Source organism: Ricinus communis, chromosome 5 (assembly GCF_019578655.1).
Source record: "Ricinus communis isolate WT05 ecotype wild-type chromosome 5, ASM1957865v1, whole genome shotgun sequence".
Taxonomy (NCBI): Eukaryota; Viridiplantae; Streptophyta; class Magnoliopsida; order Malpighiales; family Euphorbiaceae; genus Ricinus; species Ricinus communis.
Genome location: NC_063260.1, coordinates 24,107,305 through 24,131,170, shown reverse-complemented (window position 1 = coordinate 24,131,170; position 23,866 = coordinate 24,107,305). Strand labels below are relative to the sequence as shown.

The following is a 23,866-nucleotide window of genomic DNA, read 5'->3' as shown; positions in this document are numbered from 1 at the left end:
CATTAGTTGGTTAAAATTCTTCTGTTAACGTGAGCTACCAATTTTCCTTCTGTTGGACATCAGGTTTAGGCTCGTCGTCATGGCTAATACAGCAAGGCATGCATTGAAAATGGATAAAATTTATAATAAAAAAACAAGAAATCAGGCATTCTCGAAACCAATAGATAATTAACTTTCTATTAATTTTCCCGAAACATCTTCAAAAAATTTTTTTGATACTGTTGTGAACTTTAGCATCACCAATTAAGGCGCTTCAACTACATCATTTACAAGAATCCGCAAATTGGAAAGTCAAATGCACTGTATACTCTTCTAATTTTGAGCAAAAACATTGCACTTCAACAGCAAAAGCCCAAAACTGTACTGCCACTTGAATCGCTTCAAAAAGCACTTACTAGTTGAATCAGGCCAAGTACCTGAACGTGTTTGGATTCTCCTTGTCTCTCTCCAGATAATCTCGGGTGATCAAATCCTCCATTCGCTTCTTAATTGCCTTAATGTCAGGCTGCAATACCAAATCCATCGCCAGCACACAACAATAGTTAAAAAAAGAAAAAAAACATGTCAAGGAAATAAAAACCATGCAACTATAAAAGGGACGGTTTATGATGGCTATGCTGCAATTGCAATCATTCAGAAAGGGGCAACTCAGGATTTTTAACAAACGGTAATCATGCATAGTAAATTTTGAATATAATACCGGATCAGGAACTCATGTTCCTATAGCAAATTCTAAATTACATCAGAAATCAGTAGCCCAGTTCCTCAACCCACCAGCTTTCATTAATATGAACACAAAATCAAGGGAAATTATGCCGTACCTTGAACATGCGACTCAACTGCTCAACACACTCAGAGACTAATTGTTGATGGCCCAAGACCTTCCTACTCTTCATTATGCGCACAATTGCAGCATCAATTGCATATCTCCTGTCTTTATCAACATCTTCAACAACTTTCTTTCTTTCATCTACCACAGGGAGAGGAATCTACAAATGGGAAAATTCAAATTTTTTACATCTTCAGAAAAAGAACGGATAGTCAAATATTGAAAAGCCGGCAGCCCTAACATTCTGATTTGGTGACAGAAAACATTACAATATTGGAGAAGTATAAGCTAAATGGCACCTTGATTCTTCTCATTCTGTCAGTGAACTTGTGGTTGAATTCAAAGTAGTCCGTTTGGGAAATGCTCTTTGTAGTCGGTTCCTTGAGAAGGATCTTATACTTGGCACAAGACAAAGAATGCAGCAATCTAACCAAGTCATCATGGGTCAAGTTTAACTGAGTCATAATCTCAGAATAACTCAGTCTATCTGAAGTGTTAAACAGGAGCAGGAGAGCAGCCTGTTGAATATAGACACAAATATCATAATAAGAATCAGGATTTTCAATCCAATGATGAAATATGCACCACCCTCACCATTCCTGCAAATGAAGTCTCTTTATCATACCATACCTGGTAAGTTGACACAATCAGCTCAATAGGTTTTTGCTCAAATTTGCCGTTGAGATGACAAGAACCCAACGAGTAGATCCATGTAAGCTTTCGGTGCTTGCTTTTTTGGTCATAGAACTCCTTGAAAACTTCCACACCCCTGACCTGAAAAAGCATGTTTGCTAAAAGTTACTTAAAAAAGAAAAAGGGGGGAAAAGAAGGACATTGTGAAAATATAGTATAAGATGTTTTACCATCTCTGCCGGAAGGTTGAGATCGGAGGATTTATAACTTGGCCAAAATCCAGTTGTAAGAACAGTGACTGCTAAATCAATTCCAGGATGTGCATTTGGGTTATTTGCAAGATATTTCTCAAAGCTAGTCTGATTTTCCCTTGCCAATGTCAAATCCGTGACCTAAACAAGGAGTTCTCTCTTTTTTTAGATCACCAAAGGTTCATGGACATACAAATAAACAAGTTCAGTAACCTCGTTGGTTTACTCACCATCCCCTCCATCTTTGAGGTAAACTGTCCCCCACACTGTTGCTTCAATTTTGTCAGTATACTCCTTTCATGATCATCATTAGCACTTCGGTCAAAAAGAAGACGACGAGCAAGCTTCTTCCTGCCAACACCAGAAAAAACAAAAAGAATATTGGGGAGAGAACATGTAAAATGAAACAAAATCACGCCCATTTAAGAATTGCATTTACCTGTAGAATTCAGCAAAAAGGTCCTTATCACTAATATACGCCAGCAGCCTCACTACCTGCAAAACTCAACCCCATAATAAAATAGTTCTGATAACACTGTACGACTATCTAAAATTCAAGAGAAACAACTTATATATTAAAAACTTGGACAAGTCACCTTCTCTAGCGTTTCTTCTATGGCCTCGTCGCTCAATTTCTCACTTCCACCCTTCTTGAGGATATTATCACAGAATGTTGCAAGTAGTTCTGCACTTGAACTGCCAGCAACTGTTTTATTACAGAATATCTCAAAAGCCTCTTTCATGGCCTATTGAACATCCAAAAGAATAAAGGAAAAATAATTTAGACAACTTGATAAACCAAACTTAAGTAACCAAAATAACAACTCCACTAGAAATGGCACAGACCTTATGAAACAGCGTGTGATTTTGAAAACAGTCATTCACATACGTCATAAACTTGTCATGAAGCTCAATTATCTTTCTGATAAGGACCTGAAAACCATGTTACTAAATAAATTAATGGGACCATCGGCTATTCCCAGACATCTAAAAATATGAGTTGTGAGATTTACCTGTTCCTGTAGACCACCATTTGCAATCTGTAGAAGCACGTACTTGTCAGCACTTAGCTCACCGGCACATAATTAAAAGAAGAAAAAAACTACTGACTACATACTTTTAAATTGTAACTTCTACATTAATGAAACAACGTTTGTAATTTCCCTTTCCTCCAACCCAAACAAGACCGCAAATGAACTTCACCATCTCCAATTCTTTTTCCTCTCATTTTCTCAGTTTTTACCTCCCTTATTCTCCCTGAAGTCTTTTTCAAACAGTACAAAAACTGTATTTATGCAAGAATGAAGAAAAAAATGCCAAAGTGCACATTTGAGTGAACACTATAGCCAGTCATAATTATGTACCTGACTACTTGCAGCATCTTCAGCTTGCTGGACCAATACCGTCCCCTCAGCAGTAATATGCTGTTAAAAGTAAATATCAGTAACCAAAAGAAATACATTAAAAGATGATTTTGGCTAGGAAAAAAAAAGAATAGCATAAGTGCAGAGACTAGCAATCTAACCTGCTTGAAAACACTTGCAACAGGTTCCAAACCTTTGGTTATTTTATGGTAAAGCCTATACATCCTTGAAAGATCCTCCACCTGCACAACACCACAAACCAGAAAATCATTTACCATATACAGCAAGAAAAACAAGAAAAAGTTAATAAATTCAATAATGCCAAGCTACACTATACCTTATCATCTCTAAGCAATGCACGACATCCAGAATGCTCCTTCTCAAGCAGTTGGTTTGCAACTGTTACCAACAATTCATGTTGAACTTTCTACAATAAAAACACAGCTTAAATACAGAAAAAATCATTCTGACAGAACAGATAAAGGACTTCAAATTCCAACTGCTTATTAATACTTTCCAAATGAAACTAGAACAACAAATTTCCAATATAGAAGTGCAAGTATTGATTAAAAGAATATCCTTTTGCAGCTTGATCAATGTTTCATTCCTATTTTCTATGCTATAATGAAAATAGTTAATTCATTCTGCAATATGAAAATAAACTTCATACAGCACAATAAATGACAGCGACAATCTCAGCGGAGCAGTAGATCTTGTCAAAAATTCAAAACAAAATCATCTTTATGGGTGTCTCAGTCTAATCTTAAAAAAATTCAAACAGGATAACGATGAACATATTTCAACATTCCGTTCAGCTTAGACTACATATCCACTAAGATCTAGATATGGTAGACCCTGACCTAACTTTTCTAGGACCAGAAAATCTGTTACATCCCATGAAGTTCCTTGAAATATCATTTGTGGCTCAATTTCAATATATTGTAAGGCAAACAATATGATCTCACAAGAACATAAATCCAATACCAATTTTGTTTTAATTCCAATTCAAATTCGTACACGACTAAAAAGAAAAAAGATAAAATGCATTTCACTATAAGCTTTTCTCACAGAGTTTTTCACGTACATCATACATACAAAGAGCTAGCACAGATATAATAAATAAAATAGATCGAGAAGACCACTGCCCATATATTCGATCATGAAAAGCATGGAAGTACACTAACCTCCACTAACTTTGGCTCACTGTTTGAGTGCAAGTAATGAGAAACTCTATCCCTCTCCTTCTTCAAGCATTCCTCAGCCTGAAATTCATTAAAGGTGTTAGGATACCAAAGATTAATCATAAAGGGCACTATGCACATCACTAAGAAAGGTACTTGCCTTCAACATATAGTCTGGACAAGAATCCTCCAATATCCAGTTTGATGCCTTACGAAAATAGTAAGATCCAGTATCATGAAGCATGTTTGCTTCAAAATCTTCTTCATAGCGCTCCATTGCTCCCATTCCAATCTCAACAAATATATCTAGGACATTCTTCAACAAAGCCCTGTCAATCTGCTCTCCCTCACGCTCTTTATCAATCTGACCTCCAGAAAATATAGATGCTAAATATTTTAATCAAAACAAGAATAAATACCGCATTAGTTTAAAAAGTAGTAATGTACCAGAACCACCACAGCATCTCTAGCTTTAACACAAACTTCCTGATAAACCTGAACAAGAGGAGAATAGATAACAATGGAATGAATTTAACTCTTGCAATCGAGGGGGAAAAATCATTAAAATGACAGATAATTAGATATTGAGCCTCACAGTAAAACTAGCTCAGGTTCTATTCACCCTGGTATAAGAAACATGGTGGATGAAAGAAGATTAACAAACCAGGTCACGGAAGCAAGCCAGTCCAACTTCATTAAGTGGAGGAAGCGACCTCCGAGCAATAAAGTAGCGATCCAAATAATGAAAGAAACGTGACAGCCACCTAACCATAATTTTATGGTTAGACCATCTTTTGACGAGCTCCCTAAGCATAAATTCATCATGCTTCTCCCTTATTGATGGCAGTACCTGATTCAGAAAATGAAATGAGGCAGAGCTGTTACTAAACGTTATGTATGAAGCTAGAAAAATAAATAACCGTTTAGCAATACAAAAATCTCAACCCAAGATAAACTGTAATGTTCGAACCCACCCTCCAGGTAAACCACAATCATGTTAGAAACTAATCAAACAGATAAAATTGCAATAGGCATGTGTTTTCTGACAACATAATCCATAAAAAATTACTGCTGGATCAACAATACATCCAGATACAATCATCAGCAAAAACAACAGTGCATCCATCATCTTACTATTGAATTAATATATTCTTCAAAAGCCTCCCGGTACTTTTCATAAAGCTGCTGAGAGTAATCATGAGGAGGCTTCTGGGTGCACATATTGTATATAGTCCTGTAGCGTATAATTAGGAATATATCAGAACAATCAAAAAATATATATCATGAATTGAGCAATTAATCACATCAAATAAACAGTTCGAAACGGTCACGTGTAAAGCATCATGTATTCTTCAGAGCTAAATTGCTCCTCTCCTCCTTCCAGAATTCTCTTCAGCTTATTGATTCCCCCCAGCATAAAATCCCATCCTTGATCCAGGTCAATTGTCCTGCGCTCCATAGTGCAGTAAACTTCCTCTGGAAAAACACAAAGCAAATTATTAAAACACAGCACACAAACAAATTTCGCAGTGACTTAAAATAGATGAGCATAGACAAACAATTCAACTAGGTTGACAATAAGCAAACAGTAATTATCTACAAGGCGCAGCTAAGAAAAGGATTTTAGGATTGGCTTTTAACATTCATATTATAACCATCATTAAAAACCTAGCTAGCATGAGTAATAAGTACATCAATAATCAATAATGCAATTTTCTATTTCATCAATTTCCTCCTATATATATAAATAAGCAGAAACACAAACAGGTAATACGATCAAAAAATATAAACAAAACAAAACCCTAAATATCAAGCCGCAAATAAACAAAAAAGACAACACTAAAATTCAACACTGAAGTTCTTATGGTACAAATAACATTTAATAACAATAACGTAAAACTAATACTTGCCCTGAAATTAATAAAATAACAATAATAAGCGTAGAAAACGCTAAAAATCAAGCTCTAAGAGGGCAATCAAACAAAAAAAATATATTCAAAACAAGAAATTCAAGATACTGCCTCTATACCAACCGATCTTACTCGTTAAAAACTATAAAATTAAACAGAATGCAATTTAAAAAAGAAAAAAAAGACAAGCAAAATTAAACAAAAAATTAAGGTTACGTACAATGAGTCAATAAAATTGTTGAGAGAGAAAAAAGAAAAAAAGAAGAAGGGAGATGAATTGGAGAAGCAGTTGCAGAGAAACCCTAACCCTGCGGTGAGAGATACCGCAGAGACTTAAATGAAAGAGAGAGACAAAATTGTTAAGATCTTTACAAAAAAGGGTTGAATTTGTTTGATAAAAAACATGCAGACAGGGTTTTATTGAGACTCAAATTTTTAAGGTTGATTACAAGTTATAAACTAATTCCTTTTTTCTTTTTAACAAAAACTGTAACTATTTAATTTTACTTTTGAATGAGTTGTCACTTTATATTTAACTCAGGAGATTCATTTAAAAATAAATTAATTAACTTAAGACGTATTCTTAGAAAGTATAAACACTTCTATGTTTTATGGATGTTTTTAGTGGAAGATTAATACTTTATACATTATCTTCTGAATGTACGGTAGACTCTTAATAATTAAATTGTTCAAATAATTAAAAAAAATATTAAATTCTAAAAATATTAACTTTTTATAATAAAAAGATTATTTCGTCTATTGAAAAGGTAATATATTATTATCAAAATTGAATTTCTATTAATATTTAATAAGTGAGTAATTTATTAATTAATAATTAACTTCAACCTCATTATTTAATAGCTATTATCCAATAATTAACAGATTTTGGAAGAATTTTTCTAGGAATTAATCATTTTAAGGAGGATATTAGAAGAAATAGCTAGATTCTTATCTAGTATTCTCTTAATATTTAGTTTTTAATGCTTGTGAGGCATGGTAAATTAGGATTTCATAAGTTATTAGTTTTTAATCCATTGGTGTTATACATGGATTTTTAAAATTAGACTTATTATTAGTATTCATTTAATCAAAAACTAAAAATAAGAAAAAAAAATTGTTTTATAAGCTAAAATATCAGATAATTACCACACTTGTTATTAATTATAGATTCCAAAATATATTACTAATCTTATAAATAGACATATACTTAGTAGAGTTTTTTACGTTATTTTTTTTGAAAAATACTCATATATTTTGTCAAGTTTCAATTATTATATTTTTTCTGTTTTATTAGTTAATTTAATAAAATTTCAAATGAGTCAGGATTTTAGTTTAACTCTTTTTTTTATAGCAACTTTCAACTAAATTAAAATAATATGCAGAAAACTTCTAATAAAAATTTGTTTCTGCTCTAGTAATATTTTATTATCATGTTTATTTCTTTCCTCTTGGATTTTATTTCCACATCACATTGGTTTTGCTTGAAAAAAGAAAAATTCAATGGGAAAATTGGTATTCTTTTATTTTTTATAGAATTTCTAGATTCTATTAGAAATTCTTATATTTTATTTAAAACTATTTTACAAATATTTTATTACATCTATATAAATATAGTTATCGTACATTCATAAAAGATATTATCAAATTAAGTGAGAAAAATCCAAAATTAAATATTAAAGTCCAAAATTCAACCAAGATATCTCTAGATATCCTCTAAACATAGCCGACAAATACATTAATATTGTTGTTTCGTGTTTATTAATTTAGAACAATTTCATTATCAAGTGTTATTGAGTTAAATTAAACTAAAAAAGTTATCAAGATAAAGAAAAGACGACAAAACTATATTTTTTTCTAATTCCATTCTCTACATGCAAACATTAATAATAAGACTTGTGACTATTCTAAAATAACTATCCAATTCAAAATTACATTCACTTCTTACATTAATAAATAGCATTGTATCTAAATACAATCGATTTATTATTATTTTAAATTATAATTTTGTTTTATTGTTTGTTATTATTATAGTTGTTTTAGTTTTAATTGTGTTAATTATTACTCTAGAGTTAAATTTTAAATAATCTTTTAGTTAAATATTCACATTATAAATCTTTTATCTTTAACGATGAAAATATTCAATTGTTAGATTTATTCAAATTCAATTGTTCTGTCTTCAAAGGGTCACTTGCTTATTGATCGGTTCAGATTATGTGTAGATATTTAAGGGTATTTTAAAGCTTTAATGATATATTTCTATATATAAAATGGTGAAAATATGTGTTTATGTCTCACTTAAGTTTAATTGTCTATTTTCAGGAATATTAGCAAAAAGAGAAAAATATTGAGCTAAAAGAAGCTTAATGGGATATATTCGTGTCAAGGCCCAAGATTAAGACGCATGGACTGCTAATTATAAGGCCCAATAGATATTTTAGTCATTTTGTATAATTATTAGAATTTACATTAAGAGTTATTTATAAGATAGTATTTGGTGAAGATTAAGATATTTAAAGTCTTATATATTAGATAAACTTATATTCGTATACTCATCTCTAGAGAGATTTATTTAGAGGAGGACTCTCCTCTATATAAATCTCTGCAAAACCCTAAAAAGAGGTGAAGGAAGGAAGGAAGGAAGAAGGAGGGAAGTTTTCTACTACTTGCTCTCTACATCTGCCACTATTATTTTCTCCATAATTCTCTACAGTTTTCCATAAACACTTTAGTTTTAATTTTCATTGTTCTTTTAGGATCTAAGTAGTTTTTCAAGAAGTGGAAACTGAGAACCAATCTTCTTCCTACTTGAAGAAATTATGGATCTTGAGGGAGCTTTTTATTTTATTGTTTTATGTATTTCTATTTAATACCATGATCATTGGGTTAAATATGTTAGGCTAATTTTCATAAGTGTTTAGTTTAGTCTTTTTACTTTTGTATGAACCTTCTTATTTATTTATTTAATGAATGATTTCTTTACCTTCATATATTTATTAGTTTCAGTTATTATTGTTAGTTAACCATCATATTAATTTAACAATAGTAATTGTTATGAAAATCTTTAGGTTTAAAAGTATTAGAAACATCATCTTTATTTTAATCTATGTATAAGAAATCTAAGTTGCATCATTAACTTGAGTGATTTAGGGAAAAGACATATCATCATCTCATTCATTAGATCTAGGCCTAAAGTAAACCAAGAAGATTACTAAGTAAATGGCTAGATTAAATACTATTTTTAGCATATAGTTTTAGATTATAAACATTTGCATTTGCATTGCATATTTATTTATTGTTTAGTTAATTTACTTTATGACCATTATCCTCTCAAACATACGATTTAGAGTGTTTAGATTTACTTTTATTATTTTGTGTTGATAATTAGTCTTTATTATAAGTGGCATCATAGTTCCTTGAGAGATTGACCTCGTGATAAACTTACCCCTTACTATAGGAATGGTTCGTGCACTTGCGAGTACTAAAAAAGACACATCAAGTTTTTGGCGGCGTTGCTAGAAAACTGTGTCTAAATTTATTATATTGATTGATTATAAAAAATGTCATGTGTTTGTGATTTATTTTGTTTATGTGGTTTTATTTGTTTGTTTGTTTTGTGTTTTGTGATTTGTTTTGTTTATATATTTTTGTTTTGTTTGTAAATTTTATTTTTAAGTTTTTTTCAAATCTGAAATTTTCTTTTACTTTGTATGCTTAGCAAGAAACAACTAGAAGAAGAATCAATAGAAGAAGTTGATATTATGGAAAACCCACCAAGAGAAGTAGGAGTTGAAAGGTGAATGACTATGAAATATTATGCACTGTCTATAATTGGTAACACCACTTCATGCATAATTCTAGGTGATTCATATAGAAATTATGAACTTAAGAGCATTCATTTTAATATGCTTCCTTCATTTTATGGTATGCCTAGTGAGGATGTATTAACATTCATTAGAAAATTTTATGATATAGTTCATACTTTCCCATTATCTAGACTTAATGATGATCAACTAAGAATGAGGTGTTTTCCTTATTCATTGAAAGATAGAGCAAAGGCTTGGTTAATGACGTTGCCTCCTAATTCTTTGAGAAATTGGGATGAAGTTTATCAAAAGTTTATGAGTAGATTTTACTCACACCAAAAGACCAAAGAAATAAGAGGTGAAATTTCTAATTTTTATCAAAAGAATGCTGAATTTTTTCATGAAGCATGGGATCGCCTCAAATCATTTTTATTACAATGCCCACACTACGGATTTCCACTCTCAATAATCAGCCAATTATTTTATGATGGGTTGACACAACAATATCAATGTATGGTTGATAATGCAGTTGGGGGTGCTATGTTAGAAAGGACACTTGATGAAGGTTTATGACATCTTTGAGATGTTATGAGCCAATTCTCAACAAAAGAGTGTGAGGACAAAGATAGTAGAAGTAAATGAAGTAGTAGCTAGTAGTGAGATGACAATGCAATTGGTTGAATTGACTAAGCAAGTTAAGATGCTTACTTCAACAAAAAAACTCACCAAATAATAAGGTATGTGGTATTTGTGGTATTTATGTCATTGTGCTAATGTTTGTTCATTTTTTGATAATTACAGAGGAAATATATATGATCAAACAAATTTGATGGATTCTTACCAACCCATGCATCTTATGAATGACCCTTATTCCAACACATATAATACAGGTTGGGGAAATCATCCAATTTTTTTTTGGAAATATAATGACCAAAATCCACCACAATTATTGAGAAATCAAAATCAATCTCATTACCAAGACCAGTATTCTCAATTCCAAAGGCACTCCAATCATTTCCTTCAAGATCAAGAACAAACTCTTTGATCTAATGAACAAAGGAAGCCAAGTTTGGAAGAAACACTTCAATCATTTATGATGGCTTCTCATGATAGGATGGAGAGGAATGAGAAAAAGACAGATTCCATTGAGGCTTCACTGAAACGTCTAGAAGCTCAAATTGTTGAAGAGCTCAATAAAGAGGAAATATCAAGTCAACCTGAACAAGTCAATTCCATTACTAATATTAGAAGAGGTGAGGTTGTCGATAATATTGCTATGGAAACTGAAAGAATTCTTCTTCTTATGCAGGTACACCTAAAAATGATGGATTAGTGCAAAACAATAAGGATAGCATGCAAAAGGAAGAAAAAGTATAGCCTAATCTTAGGCTTGATAAGAAAGAAAAGGAAGCATTTTGTGGACCTGAATTTCATAAGGCAGCTCAGCCTTATAGATCCCATATTCCTTTTCTAAACCAACCAAAAGAGAGCAAAAATGAAATTTTTTTTTTGAAAATATTGAGATACTCTCTAAAGTTAATACTAACTTACCTTTGTTGGATGTTATCAGGAATAAAACAGCTTATGCAAAATTTTTTGAAGAGTTGAACACCAACAAAAGGCGATATACGAACAACGAAATAGTACAAGTAGTAAGTGTAATGCTTCAACATCAATTGCCCCTTGAGATGAAGGATCTTGGTAACTTCACCATTGATATTACAATAGGTGACAAAAAGGATACAAAAACCATGTTAGATTTGGGAGCAAGCATCAACTTGATGTCATATTCGATGTATGAACTACTTGGCCTGGGAGAGTTGAAGCCTACCACAATGTATCTACAATTTGCAGACAAATCGATAAAATATCCTAGAGGTATAGTGGAAGACTTACTAGTACAAGTAGGTAAGTTAATAATTTCAGTTGATTTTGTAGTACTTGACATCGAAAATACACTAATAAGGGATAAAGAGCAAACTATACTCCTTGGTAGACCTTTCATGGCAACTACTAGAACTTTGATTGAAGTGCATGATGGAAAACTTACCATGACAGTTTTAGGAGAAACTATGGAATTTAAAGTGTTTGATTCTCTGACTTTATCTCCTAAATCTACTATTGATAAGTGTTCATATAATTATTTAGATTCTCTTGTTTATTAACAATTATATGATGATATTTCATTCTTAATTGACAAGAGCTTTCATGGCACTTTAGATGTTCGCATAAAAAGTATGAAGTCATACTTGAAAGGAATGGTTTATGACCAAGAGGTGGAGTGCGCGGATGAACGCCCACCATGAACATAATCAAGAATGTCTAACTATAGACAATAAACTTAGCAATTGTATTTTTATTTTTATGCATTTAAGTTATTATTATTTTTTTATTTTTTAAAATTTTTTATTTTTTATTTTTCTATTTTTAATTTCTTTTATGTTTATCTTGTAGGCTTATATTTGATCCCCAAAAGGCAATATGTCTCTATGAGAAGCAATTCAAGCTCAAAAAAAAAAAATTTGAGCGAGCCATGTTGCGACAACAAATTTTCACACGGGCCCGTGGCGAGACAACATGGGCGATGGCAGCCAATGCGCGGGTCATGGATGCTCTTCGAGGAAGCAGCAGCGGAGGGCCGTGAGCCAAGTGGCCCACATGCCGCCAGTAGGGCACGCAAGCATGGGCACGCGCGAGCCAGCAGGCGACGCTTAGCAACGCAATCCGTAGTAAAAAAATTGAGCAAAAATTAAAATAATTAAATCCAAGAAATTGGAATTAATTATGAATTATTTTTAGTTAAAATACCCTCTTTTAAAATTAAATATATATTTATCTCCTCCACATAAATAGTCATATCATTGATATAGGACTTTATTTTAAATTTTATTCTAGAATTTATATTTATTTATTAGGACCTAACTTTTAATTATCTTAGGATTTAATCTTTCTAGTATGTTTAGCACAATTTATTATTTTTAATTCTTTATTATTATTTTTAATTTTTTATTTCTTTATTTCTTTTATAATTATCAATGATGTGTGTTCAAGTGTGCTTCTAAGGTTTGGATGGTGGAAATTGGAATTCAAGTTCATGGCTTATTATGCATTACAAAATTCCAGGGGAGTATTCTATATTTTTCCTCTCTTTTTGTTCTTTATTTTTCTATATGCAATGATATTGAGGATAATATCAAATTTAAGTGTAGGGGAGGGAAATAGAATATTTCTTCGATTAAACTTTATACGTCATATGCCATGAGAATTAGCAACTTTGGTTAATCTTTTGCAAAATTTTAAATTTTTTCATTCAGCTTTTTCTTATTCTTCTATATAAGAGTCGATAAAAGAATGCTATTATGTTAAGATTCTTGAAATCTTGAGTTAGTTTTTAACATCTATAAATATGAACTCATGAGTTATTTGCACTTAAATGATCAAGTGTTCATCTTTTGTATATGGACATGATGAATAGTTTAGCAACATTCGACATGGGTATGATTAGAAGTGTATGATTTAATTGCCTAAATTTGTGAGATATGATATGGGTAAGTTTAAAGCTCTAAGTTTAATAATTCTACTCCGCTAATTTTAGTTGCTTAGTAATCGGGGATCTTCATGATCAATGTTGATTTTCACGTAAAAAGACAATTAAGATTATGAGTATGCAAAGCATTTTGATATATGTTTTGTTGAGTAACCAGGTACATTCATCACCCATGTTTGTATTTGCGTAAAAAGGCATAACATCTCAAGAAAGAAAGAAGTACTCCAAGTATCAAAAATTAAAATCCAATGGGTATAAAAAAAAAGTATAAGAGCTTCAAAAGCAAGTAATAAATGCCTATTGATCTCTTGTTTTTTTAATGAAGGTTTTGCCTTTTTGAATAAGGTTATAATAATTTGGATTATGCAACATAGTTGTATCCTTTGAAGATGAGTTAAACTATTTGTTGTGAAACATGTATGAAGGATTAGATGCCTGAGTTTTTTGATTACCAATGATTGAGTTTATATTTTTTAAAAAAATTATAATGACTCAAGTGTTCTTGGGTTAACATGATCTTTACATTAGTGAGATTCTTTTGAATAATATCTTTAAGCTAAGTAGGTATGTTTTTCATAATTTTTGTAAAAGTTAATTCTCAGTTGCTATTTACTTGAGGACAAATAAAAATTTAAGTGTAGGGGTATTTGATCGGTCCAGATTATATGTAGATATTTAAGGGTATTTTAAAGCTTTAATGATATATATCTATATATAAAATGGTGAAAATATGTGCTTTTGCTTCACTTAAGTTTAATTGTTTATTTTCAGAAATATTAGCAAAAAGAAGAAAATATGGAGCTAAAAGAAGCTTAATGGGACATATTCGTGTTAAGGCCCAAGATTAAGACGCATGGACTGCTAATTATAAGGCCAAATGGATATTTTAGTCATTTTGTATAATTATTACGATTTATATTAAGAGTTATTTATGAGATAGTATTTGGTGGAGATTAAGATACTTAAAGTCTTATCTATTAGATAAACTTATATTAATATACGCATCTCTAGAGAGATTTATTTAGAGGACTCTCCTCTATATAAATCTCTGCAAAACCCTAAAAAAAGGTGAAGGAAGGAAGAAGGAGGGAAGTTTTCTTCTACTTGCTTTCTACATTTGCCACTATTATTTTCTCCATAATTTTCTACAGTTTTTCATAAACACTTTAGTTTTAATTTTCATTGTTTTTTTAGGATCTAAGGAGCTTTTCAAGAAGTGGAGACTGATGACCAATCTTCTTCCTACTTGAAGAAATTATGGATCTTGAGGAAGCTTTTTATTTTATTGTTTTATGTATTTCTATTTAATACCATGATCATTGGGTTAAATATGTTAGGCTAATTTTCATAAGTGTTTAGTTTAGTCTTTTTACTTTTGTATGAACCTTCTTATTTATTTATTTAATGAATGATTTCTTTACCTTCATATATTTATTAGTTTCAGTTATTATTATTAGTTAACCATCATATTAATTTAGCAATAGTAATTGTTATGAAAATCTTTAGGTTTAAAAGTATTAGAAACATCGTCTTGATTTTAATCTATATTGGTATAAGAAACCTAAGTTGCATCATTAGCTCGAGTGATTTAGGAAAAAGACATATCACCATCTCATTCATTAGATCTAGACTTAAAGTAAAACAAGAAGATTACTAAGTAAATGGCTAGATTAAATACTATTTTTAACATATAGTTTTAGATCATAAGCATTTGCATTTGCATTGCATATTTATTTATTGTTTAGTTACTTTACTTTATGACCATTATCCTCTCAAATATACGATTTAGAGTGTTTAGATTTACTTTTATTGTTTTGTGTTGATAATTAGTCTTTATAATAAGTGGCATCATAACTTTTTGAGAGAACGACCTCGTAGTGAACTTACCCTTACTATACGAATGGTTCGTGCATTTGCGAGTACTAAAATAGATACATCACTTATAATCTTTTAATGTCTTATTTATGTATAAATTTTTTATTTTTTGTACTGTTATTATTTATTAATTTATAATAAATTATATTAAATTAATAAAATATCAAGTCGACTAGTCTTAACACCATCATCATAAAAACTTATTTATGATACAACCATGCTAAGAGATAAAAAAAAAAAAAAAAGGAGATATCATATAAAATGAAGCCATATTTATGCCATACAACTACCAAGATTATATTTGTTATAGTAAAATCTCTTTTCCCATATATCCATTTTAATCTATTAGCCCTTACTTGTTTATAATTTTTCTTTTAACAAATTGATATTTAATCTATGAGCTACATTAATTATAAGGGAATTAGTGTATATTTCATAATAAAAAATTCATGAGATAAAGCAAACAATAATGGGTATATTAGGAGTGTTAAAGGATGAGTTGCTGTGTGTTTGTTCGTTTGTTTGTTTTTTTTTTTTCTTTTATTTTTTAACAAATAACAACCTTCTATTTGTTATTGGGAAAGATGGGTCCATGGTCCATGCCCACCAGCACTCGGAATCTGGACCGGAGGACAGGGTGCTGGAGCTGCTGAACTTGCGATAGACGAGCCGATACCTTCTTGTCGTCAGAGGCAGCGCACCGAATACGGCTGAAGCTTAATTCGCGGCGGGTGAATTTAACGGCGTTAGCATGTAAATTAGTAGGAGTTAGATGGAGAGAGGGAAGTGATGACGATGATAAGGAAGAGAAAGATAATCGTAGCCTGCAATAAACAATCTCTTTGAGGATCATTGTTGTTGCTGTTCGAGTTGCCGCCATTTCTTTTCCGCTTCTTCAACTCGTTCTAAGACAATAGGATTTCGCGTAATAAGTTTTTGATATTCAGTATATTCATTTTTTATGAAAAAAAATATGAAAGAACAAAGAAAAAAATTGGAATGGAATAGAAAAGCGTCCATTGTCTAATGGATAGGATAGAGGTCTTCTAAACCTTTGGTCCTTTAATTACCGTGCAACTGCAAACCTACCACCCTCAAATTTGTGGCTCCCTGCTATTCTTTGGTGGCTTTTAGAATTTTGATATGATGGTTCTAGTTTTTTTTTTTTTTTTTTTTTTTTTTTTTCTTTTTTTGCCCTTTACTACAAGGCCCAGAATTAATCTTTTCTTTTATCATCATCACAGGATCTGAAATAACAGCCAGAAGACGAAGTGAGCTTACTATATTCCCTATTGCCATTGATCTATCTTCCGAATGCCGAATGCTGTTAATAGTTCCTTTCCTGATGGCTGATTTGGCTGATTTGTTTTCATTTTTCCCCCTACTTGATGAGCTTAATAGGCAATTATTGATGCTGCTTCTTATGTACTGATTGTACTAGTTCAATTCTTAAGAACATTTGTTAAGAATAACGTCGATGGAGGAAAAGAAATTATAACTTTGAGAAAATACAGAACCAAAATTATATGGTAGATAGTCATATAGAATAAAACAAGAATTTACTCAGCAAGCAATAATAAGCCCAAAAGCACTAATAGCAAGGCAAAAGGGGAGCTGAAGAATGAGAAAGAGAGGAGAAATGAGTCGATAAAGGCAAAGAGCCGCCTAATTCAATTTTTTTTTATTTATTTAATGAATTTTAAAGTTTGATTTGAAGATCAGATTATGTTTAGCACTTCTACAGCAAATCATGAAGCAAATCATATCTAAAACATCATTTAGTTGAGAGACTATGATATGTCTAAAAAAACTGCAACACCAAACACGTAGAATTGACCCCATCATCCTCATATATCAGCCGCAAGGAAGTTTCCAGACAGTGATACCTGCATCGAGAACATAATTAGCTCCATATACTACTGCAAATTTACATAAAAAGAGAAAAAACCAGAGAGAGCAAAGTCTCATTTCATTACGTACCTTCTCACCAAGTTTGAAGGGTGGAAGACCCTTGTAAGGGCATGTACTGCAGCGAAATGCATCCCCTAGTCCACACTGCATTTAGCAAAACAAGTAAAATAGATCAGGCAAATTACTCTTATCAACCAGCAAAACTGTTGAGAACCAGCTCAAAGGTGAAATAAATTTGATAGCAGACTCCCGATGCAGTTGCACGGAACCCAAAGGTGAAATAAACCATGTTTAACTGGGCACGCTGATATGATGTATGTTTATGATATATATATATATATATATATATATATATTTTTAAGTTAAACATACACTGCCACATGCTGATTGAGGATTGTTCAGCTGCTCCATTGTTGGTCCCAACTTCACTTTCTCCTCTGCCTCAGCTCTACCACATGTGCAGTTCTTGCATGCTTTCCTTGTGCTTCCAACTTCACAATCACCGCCTTAACAGAAAAAGAAAAAGGTTAACGCATGCTAATAACTCAAAGAAATTTGAGGAATTCAGCAAATTCGGAACTTTGTATCTAACCAGGTGCTATCGGAGGTTTCTTCATATCCTCTTCGGTCAACAGACTATCTTCATCAATCAAATCATCGTCAAGATTAACCTTGACTGAACCTTTTGTGGACTTCTTAAGGGGCGAAGGATGACCCAATCTTCCAAGAAGGCTTTTTAGCTTTCATCTACAAATTAAGAAAAGAAAGTTACAAATTAAAAGGCCTGAAAAATAAAAAGGACCTTAATCAATATAAAGAAAAAATTTACAGCCTTATAATTAGGTGTAGAAGATTAGATATTTATTCTTTTTTTCTTAATTATTCCTGCAAGCTTATGGCCAGAATAGCTGTAAGCACCCCAAGAGGTCATGCAGATTACATCATAGAAACATGGCTTCATTTGACATTAAGCAAGGACAGGTAAAACATTAAAAGAAAAAGGAAACAAAATACTGGCACTATCCACTTTCTGGGTTACACCAGCACTTTTTTCAGAACTAGTATCCTAAAGCATATAAGTTAATGAAATGAAATGCAGTATTTTACTGCATTGATAGAAGCCTAGAAATACAGGAGATTCTTCATTTAATCTTGCAATAAATCATTGACCTTGCTGCTCGGAAGCCATGCACCCAATATCTATTACTAAAATCTATAGCTTATAACAACTATACCACAAGATAGGAATCCCTCCAAAGAGGAGAACTCGAACCATAGCAGATACTTGAAAATGAAGATAACAATATTTACCAGATGCTTAAAGAGGATAGGAAATACAAACTGATATTATGTAAATAGCAATACACTAAACGAACTCACCCCAAAAGAATGATCAAGTCCAGAGAGTTCGAGAGAGTTCAATTGGAGACCTTGTGCTTCTAAGAACCCTGCCAATAGCAACTTGCGCTCAAGAGCAAGCACTGCCTGCAAAGACACCACAGTCAGACAACTGACCTAACTTCGTCAAGTCAGAGACATCATGATATTAACCTCACTCGTTCCCTCTGCAACAGACTGAAGAGTCTTGTAAATCAGAACAGTCCCACCAGGTTTTAACACTCTTGAGATTTCCTCAAATAGGAAGTCACCTTGAAATTGGAGTGACCTACAGATGGAAATGACGATGTCCATAGATGAAGAGTCAACTGGCAGCTTACCTGAGAGAAGTCAAGAATAAACATCATAGTCTAACTCCTATACGACCTACTATGCTATAAACTAAAATTAGAAATACTAAAATCAAAAGGAAAATACATTCAAGAATCAGCTAGAAAAATTCTGGACTTGGAACTATAGTTCTGGAGTCGTGCAATTATAAATCCCTAAAGCACCAAAAATATCAATGAAGTTTACAATGCAAAGAATTCTTAAGGAGTAATAGAGGCGAGGGTGACAAACTTTAGGCATGTGACAAAAGCAAAGGAAACCATACCAGGATTATTCAATGCAATAAATCCGTCTTATTGAAAAGTCCTTAACACAAATTGACAACTAAAAAGAAAAGAACACACGAAAGTAGAGAATATAAAATCCTTTTTACATAAACTACAATCATTCATATGCACATGCTTAAAGATATGCATCTTTAACTCTTTAAGCACAAGAAAGGGACTCAAGAACTAAAACGAAAACCAAGAAAAGATTAAAGAAAAGTACTTAGAGATGATGCCTGAGTGACAACTTGAGGATCACATTGCTCAGCTCCTTCATTACCAAGCTCCCTAACTGCATTTACAATTGTACTTACAGGAAGTACTGCATCATCTGTAAATGCTAGCACACTGCATTGTTTCCTTGTTCTATCCTATAAAAACAAAACATTATTTGATTAAAGGCACAATTAAAAATATCAAACTTGTAAACAAAATAACATTAAAAACGAGGTTTAAATTGAAATTTCAAACTTAATCAGATTATTAACAAAACAAAAGAGTCATTCATAATCGATGATTAGCTTAATTAAGGACATTAAAAGAAAAGAGATGAGAAAAAGCTAAAGCATAACGACTTACCATGTCAATGAGTCTTCCGGAGATCTTCAAGAAAAAGATTCTTTGGCTTTCACTAGAATCAATCAAAACCAAATAGAGCTAGATGAAACGCAAGAGATAATATCCAATACGCTAAGAAAAAAAACGGTAACAGCTAAAAACTAGAACACAAATAAAAACAATTAAAAAGAAGAAAAAGGAATCGAGTACCAGGTCGAGGTTCAAAGGAAAGGGATGAGAGTGAGAATTTTACGGATTTTTTATTGATGTTGATTCGAATTTTATGAAAAAGAAAAAAAAAACAACAAATCAATCAAACTTCAAAATGACTTTCTTTTTGTTCTGGTTATGTTGGTTTCATATCGTTTTTGTTGATGATCTTGACTTGACGGCGATGTTGGTCTAAAGGAGGCGGCCGCCGCATACAAATGCAAAATTGGTTAAAATAGCCCAACAGTTATTTGGAGTTTAAACCGTAGTACACAAAATGAAATGGAGAAGGAAAAGGATACGGTACCTGTAGCTGAATATTGCTTATTTAGGGTGATCGATCGATTTACAGTACTATAGTTTGATAGTTGAAGAAGGAAAAAGAAATCAAAGCCGTCTTTTTGGTAATTTCTCGTATTAATTGATTATATCTGAATGGAAGGGTAGTTTAGGAAATTTATTCAAATTTCTCGTGACACGTGTGAATTGCCTGATTAATCGTGCAGAGACTAGAAACTTCCTTATATTCTCTCTCTGCAACATGAGCCAGAGGCGGTTAAGCATTTTTATCTAACCCGATAATCCGGAACGAGAACACTACACTTTGTTGCAGCTGTTAGCGGTTTTAATTTCTTGTACTTTTGAAGGTGCTCTCTCTCTCTCTCTCTCTCTCTCTCTCTCTCTATGTGGCATCTAGGGTTTGATGTTATTGAAGAATCTTTCTGTATAGCAGTATAGTTTGCATATGGATGAGTGGTTTGTTTATTAATTGTGTTTATGTTTGTAGTATTTAGCGTGGATTGTCTGTGTTTCAGTATAGATATGATTTGGATTCATTGTAGTTTGCGAGTGATGATCCTTGTCTATTTAATGATACAATTGAGCATTTTATGTGTTTCATCGTCATGTTTTATATTAGATCACGGTACAATTTTGTGCTGCTTGTTGTAGATGTTTGTGTAATTTTGAGAATATAATGAACTTTTTGAATTCATGTCATAAATGTTCTGATTTCAATTGTTGCTTGTTGGAACTTTATGCAAATTGAGAACATAGAGAACTGATTTTTCTGCAATTGATAAGGTCTTCCCTTGCGTGTTGCGCAATGTATTTTTTAATTGTATTTCGCGACTAGAAAAGCTAATCCAGTTAATGTGCTGAATAATTGGGTGCCTGATAGCTAGTTGGGTGTTTTCAGGGGCTTTACTTTTGAAGAAAAATGCAAGGAGGAAGCGGTGGCAGGGATCCGTTCTTTGGCTTTGGTGATCCCTTTGCTGGTTTTGGGGGATTTGGTCGTGGGTTTGGGGGGGTTCATAGGAGTTTGATGTCTGGTTTTTTTGGTGGAAGGGACCCATTTGATGATCCTTTCTTCACGCGCCCTTTTGGAGGCATGTTTGAGTCAAGTTTCTTTGGTTCTAACGGGAGCCCATTAGCTTCCATGCATCCATCTCCATTTGTGGAGCATCAAGCTCTAGAGCCTCCAAGAAATTCTAGAGGACCTATTATTGAAGAACTAAACTCTGATGATGATAAAGAAGAAGCTGATAAAGGCAAGAAAGAGAATCCTAGAAAACATGGTAGGCCAAGCAAGGAGCCATATGTGGAGGACCCAGATGATGAAGCCGAAGGTGATGTATATAGTTGCTTCCAATTTTTGTAGTGATCATTTTTATTTTTGGGCTCTGAACTTGTTTGTCTAAGAAAGCTGGCTTCTAATTTCTGTTTTTGTAGCAGAGAGAAAAAGTAAGCATTTGCAGTACAGAAGTAGTCACAACAGGTTTAATGGCATGGAACAGCAGCCGCAAACTAGAAGCTTCACTTTTCAGAGCTCTACCGTAACATATGGTGGTGCCAATGGAGCTTACTACACTTCGTCCAAGAGTAGGAGGGCTGGGAGTGATGGAGTGAGTAACACTTTCTTTTGAAAAAAATTTGGCTCGTAGATTCTTCTTGTTCTCTGACCTACTGTCGTCCATGAAACAGTTGACTGTTGAGGAAAGCAAAGAAGCTGATACTTCTACAAGGAAAGCATCTCACAGGATTTCTAGGGGACTTCACAACAAGGTACATGTGTTCAGTTGTTTTCTCGTGATGGTCATTATAACTGTCCATTCTATGTAAAGATTTATATTTTATGGGTCGAATAATGTCTTATTGTTGAAGATTGATTTTTTAGGGTCATACGCTTACTAGGAACCTTAATTCAGATGGTAAGGTGGAGACGATGCAGACATTGCATAATCTTCATGAAGGTATGTAGCCATTATTGTCATTTTTTTTGTCATGATTGATTGTGGTTCATTGTTGAGGGTTAAATTAGAGCTCTGAATTGTGCTAGATGAGCTTGCTGATTTTGGAGAAGTTTGGAAGCAAAATGCCAGGCAGGCTCTGCCTGGCTGGACTGGAAATTTCAGTGGCCATGACAGTATGGGTAAAGATTGTTTTGGCTCTTAGTCTATTTATTTTTGTCCATGTTGTGTTGATGATAAGGCTGTAACTATTTGTCTGCATTCTCGCATACTAGGAGAAATTTATCATTTTTCCCTTTTGTCGATTAAGCATGCTACCTTGTGATGGAATAGCAATGTTGGGAGAAGCATGTTTTCTGCTGTTGTCCTCCTGATTTATTTGAGTTGCTCTGGATCTATGTTGGTACAAATGAGTGGTAACAAATGTCATGCTGCACATTGATTATAAGTTCATCACTGTACTCTCAAATAAAGTAATTATCCCTTGGAGCAAGTATCCGTTATTGATTTGCCTGCTAAGGAAACAAATAACTTTGATGCTGAAAGGGGCTGTCTGTTATTAAGCTCTCAGCCTAAATTCACATGAAATTCTTTGTAAACACTGTGAACTTATATTTCCAAAGTAAGTGGTTATTGATGCATGGGGAGGGGGAGAGTTGAATCTATTTTGAACATTGTTTTCTGGAGAATTATGTTTAACCATGGGGCTATTCTGCTGTACTTTTATCTTGGCAGATATCAAGTGGATTTTGACAATACAATTTTAAGAATTACTATCAACAGAACATAGTGATAGAGCACTAATTTGTTTTCTATCTTACGGTTTTGTTGGGTATTTTCATGCTGATTACTCGACTGCCCTGCTATCTTGGTTATAGGGGCAAGCAGCAGTGGACGAAATGCAAGTATGGGAGGCTGGGCACTTCCAGCCACTGAGCACGTAGAGCAGTTGGAGAGAGCAGTAACAGATGCTAGAGATAGGGAAACATCTTCTCAAAAGCAGCACTCAGGAAGGATGAAAGGCTCATCGAACGTCAAAGACAAGGGTGGATATTCTAGAGGGAGACCAAGAGAATAAATTGGGACGCGTTAAGAATAAACTGGGACGCATTAGCCAAATTGTTGAATATTCTTCTGGTGGCTTATCCACTTTAGTACTACTGTTGTAGGTATTGTAACCTAAACAAACCTTATGTTGTCACTACAGTCTGTAACAAATCTCAGCAAAGGGTAGCTAGTTTTGGATGCCCATGTGCTGATTATTCTGAATGCAGACCACGCTATCATTTCTTTTATGCTCTTTGTAGTATTATTATGGGAATGAATTCCAACTCCCTAGTCTTTTTACGTTATTTTCCCCCTCTCAGTTGTAGATTTTTTTTTTTTGTTTTTTTTAGTAAATGGTTGTATAATATGGCTTATGATCTAAAGCAACAGAAGGTATATTTTGAAAGGATTGAATGTGAACTTCTAGGTGATTGATTTGATTATCAAAATTAAATTTATTTAAAACTGTTTTTCAAATATTATATACTTCTATATAATTATGGT

At 32.7% G+C, this 23,866-nt stretch overlaps 3 protein-coding genes, 1 long non-coding RNA gene and 1 other non-coding gene across 7 annotated transcripts; 1 reads left to right on the top strand and 4 right to left on the bottom strand.

Moving 5' to 3' along the window:
* Positions 1-148: 148 nt before the first annotated feature.
* Positions 149-6,595, bottom strand: LOC8272354 (cullin-1). Its single transcript, XM_048373797.1, has 20 exons — positions 6,389-6,595; positions 5,590-5,734; positions 5,393-5,492; positions 4,923-5,108; positions 4,706-4,753; positions 4,419-4,622; positions 4,262-4,339; positions 3,415-3,504; positions 3,239-3,319; positions 3,078-3,137; positions 2,727-2,753; positions 2,560-2,646; positions 2,310-2,459; positions 2,153-2,208; positions 1,944-2,064; positions 1,693-1,854; positions 1,460-1,603; positions 1,129-1,347; positions 822-989; positions 149-505 (listed from the first exon to the last, which is right to left on the bottom strand). Exons 2-20 carry the CDS (start codon positions 5,715-5,717, stop codon positions 404-406), a joined length of 2,211 nt encoding a protein of 736 aa, XP_048229754.1. The 5' UTR covers positions 5,718-5,734; positions 6,389-6,595; the 3' UTR covers positions 149-403.
* A 3,724-nt stretch (positions 6,596-10,319) lies between these two features.
* Positions 10,320-10,426, bottom strand: LOC112534064. Its single transcript, XR_003078381.1, has one exon. It is a non-coding gene; the product is annotated as a small nucleolar RNA R71 (small nucleolar RNA).
* Positions 10,427-15,848: 5,422 nt separating this feature from the next.
* LOC125370091 lies at positions 15,849-16,668 on the bottom strand. Its single transcript, XR_007215841.1, has 2 exons — positions 16,446-16,668; positions 15,849-16,298 (listed from the first exon to the last, which is right to left on the bottom strand). It is a non-coding gene; the product is annotated as an uncharacterized LOC125370091 (long non-coding RNA).
* A 365-nt stretch (positions 16,669-17,033) lies between these two features.
* LOC8272152 (anamorsin homolog) lies at positions 17,034-23,230 on the bottom strand. The gene is given in 9 exon segments (XM_015723729.3): positions 17,034-17,279; positions 17,374-17,448; positions 17,677-17,810; positions 17,897-18,005; positions 18,007-18,051; positions 18,685-18,789; positions 18,856-19,022; positions 19,522-19,669; positions 23,137-23,230. Coding segments are annotated over 9 exon segments (843 nt in total). The 5' UTR covers positions 23,158-23,230; the 3' UTR covers positions 17,034-17,240.
* LOC8272153 lies at positions 20,561-23,610 on the top strand. Of its 3 annotated transcripts, none has more exons than XM_015723665.2 (7): positions 20,564-20,713; positions 21,265-21,694; positions 21,801-21,970; positions 22,050-22,130; positions 22,243-22,318; positions 22,405-22,497; positions 23,194-23,610. In XM_015723665.2, the coding sequence occupies exons 2-7, from the start codon at positions 21,286-21,288 to the stop codon at positions 23,391-23,393; spliced, it is 1,029 nt and encodes a 342-aa protein (XP_015579151.1). In that variant the 5' UTR covers positions 20,564-20,713; positions 21,265-21,285; the 3' UTR covers positions 23,394-23,610. The 3 variants fall into 3 exon arrangements, with proteins under 3 accessions (XP_048229908.1, XP_015579151.1, XP_015579085.1); XM_015723599.3 differs by having other exon boundaries at positions 21,798-21,970; XM_048373951.1 differs by lacking the exon at positions 22,405-22,497 and having other exon boundaries at positions 20,561-20,713; positions 21,798-21,970.
* Positions 23,611-23,866: the final 256 nt, after the last annotated feature.

Excerpts from the sequence above, each read along its gene's own strand:
- LOC8272354 (XM_048373797.1), bottom strand. The coding sequence starts at position 5,717 with ATGGAGCGCAGGACAATTGACCTGGATCAAGGATGGGATTTTATGCTG. Across the intron at positions 1,348-1,459 it reads TGATTGTGTCAACTTACCAG|GCTGCTCTCCTGCTCCTGTT; the intron begins GTATGGTATGAT and ends TATATTCAACAG. Across the intron at positions 990-1,128 it reads ACAGAATGAGAAGAATCAAG|ATTCCTCTCCCTGTGGTAGA; the intron begins GTGCCATTTAGC and ends TCCCATTTGTAG.
- LOC8272153 (XM_015723599.3), top strand. The coding sequence starts at position 21,286 with ATGCAAGGAGGAAGCGGTGGCAGGGATCCGTTCTTTGGCTTTGGTGAT. Across the intron at positions 21,695-21,797 it reads CCCAGATGATGAAGCCGAAG|CAGAGAGAAAAAGTAAGCAT; the intron begins GTGATGTATATA and ends CTGTTTTTGTAG. Across the intron at positions 21,971-22,049 it reads GGAGGGCTGGGAGTGATGGA|TTGACTGTTGAGGAAAGCAA; the intron begins GTGAGTAACACT and ends TCCATGAAACAG.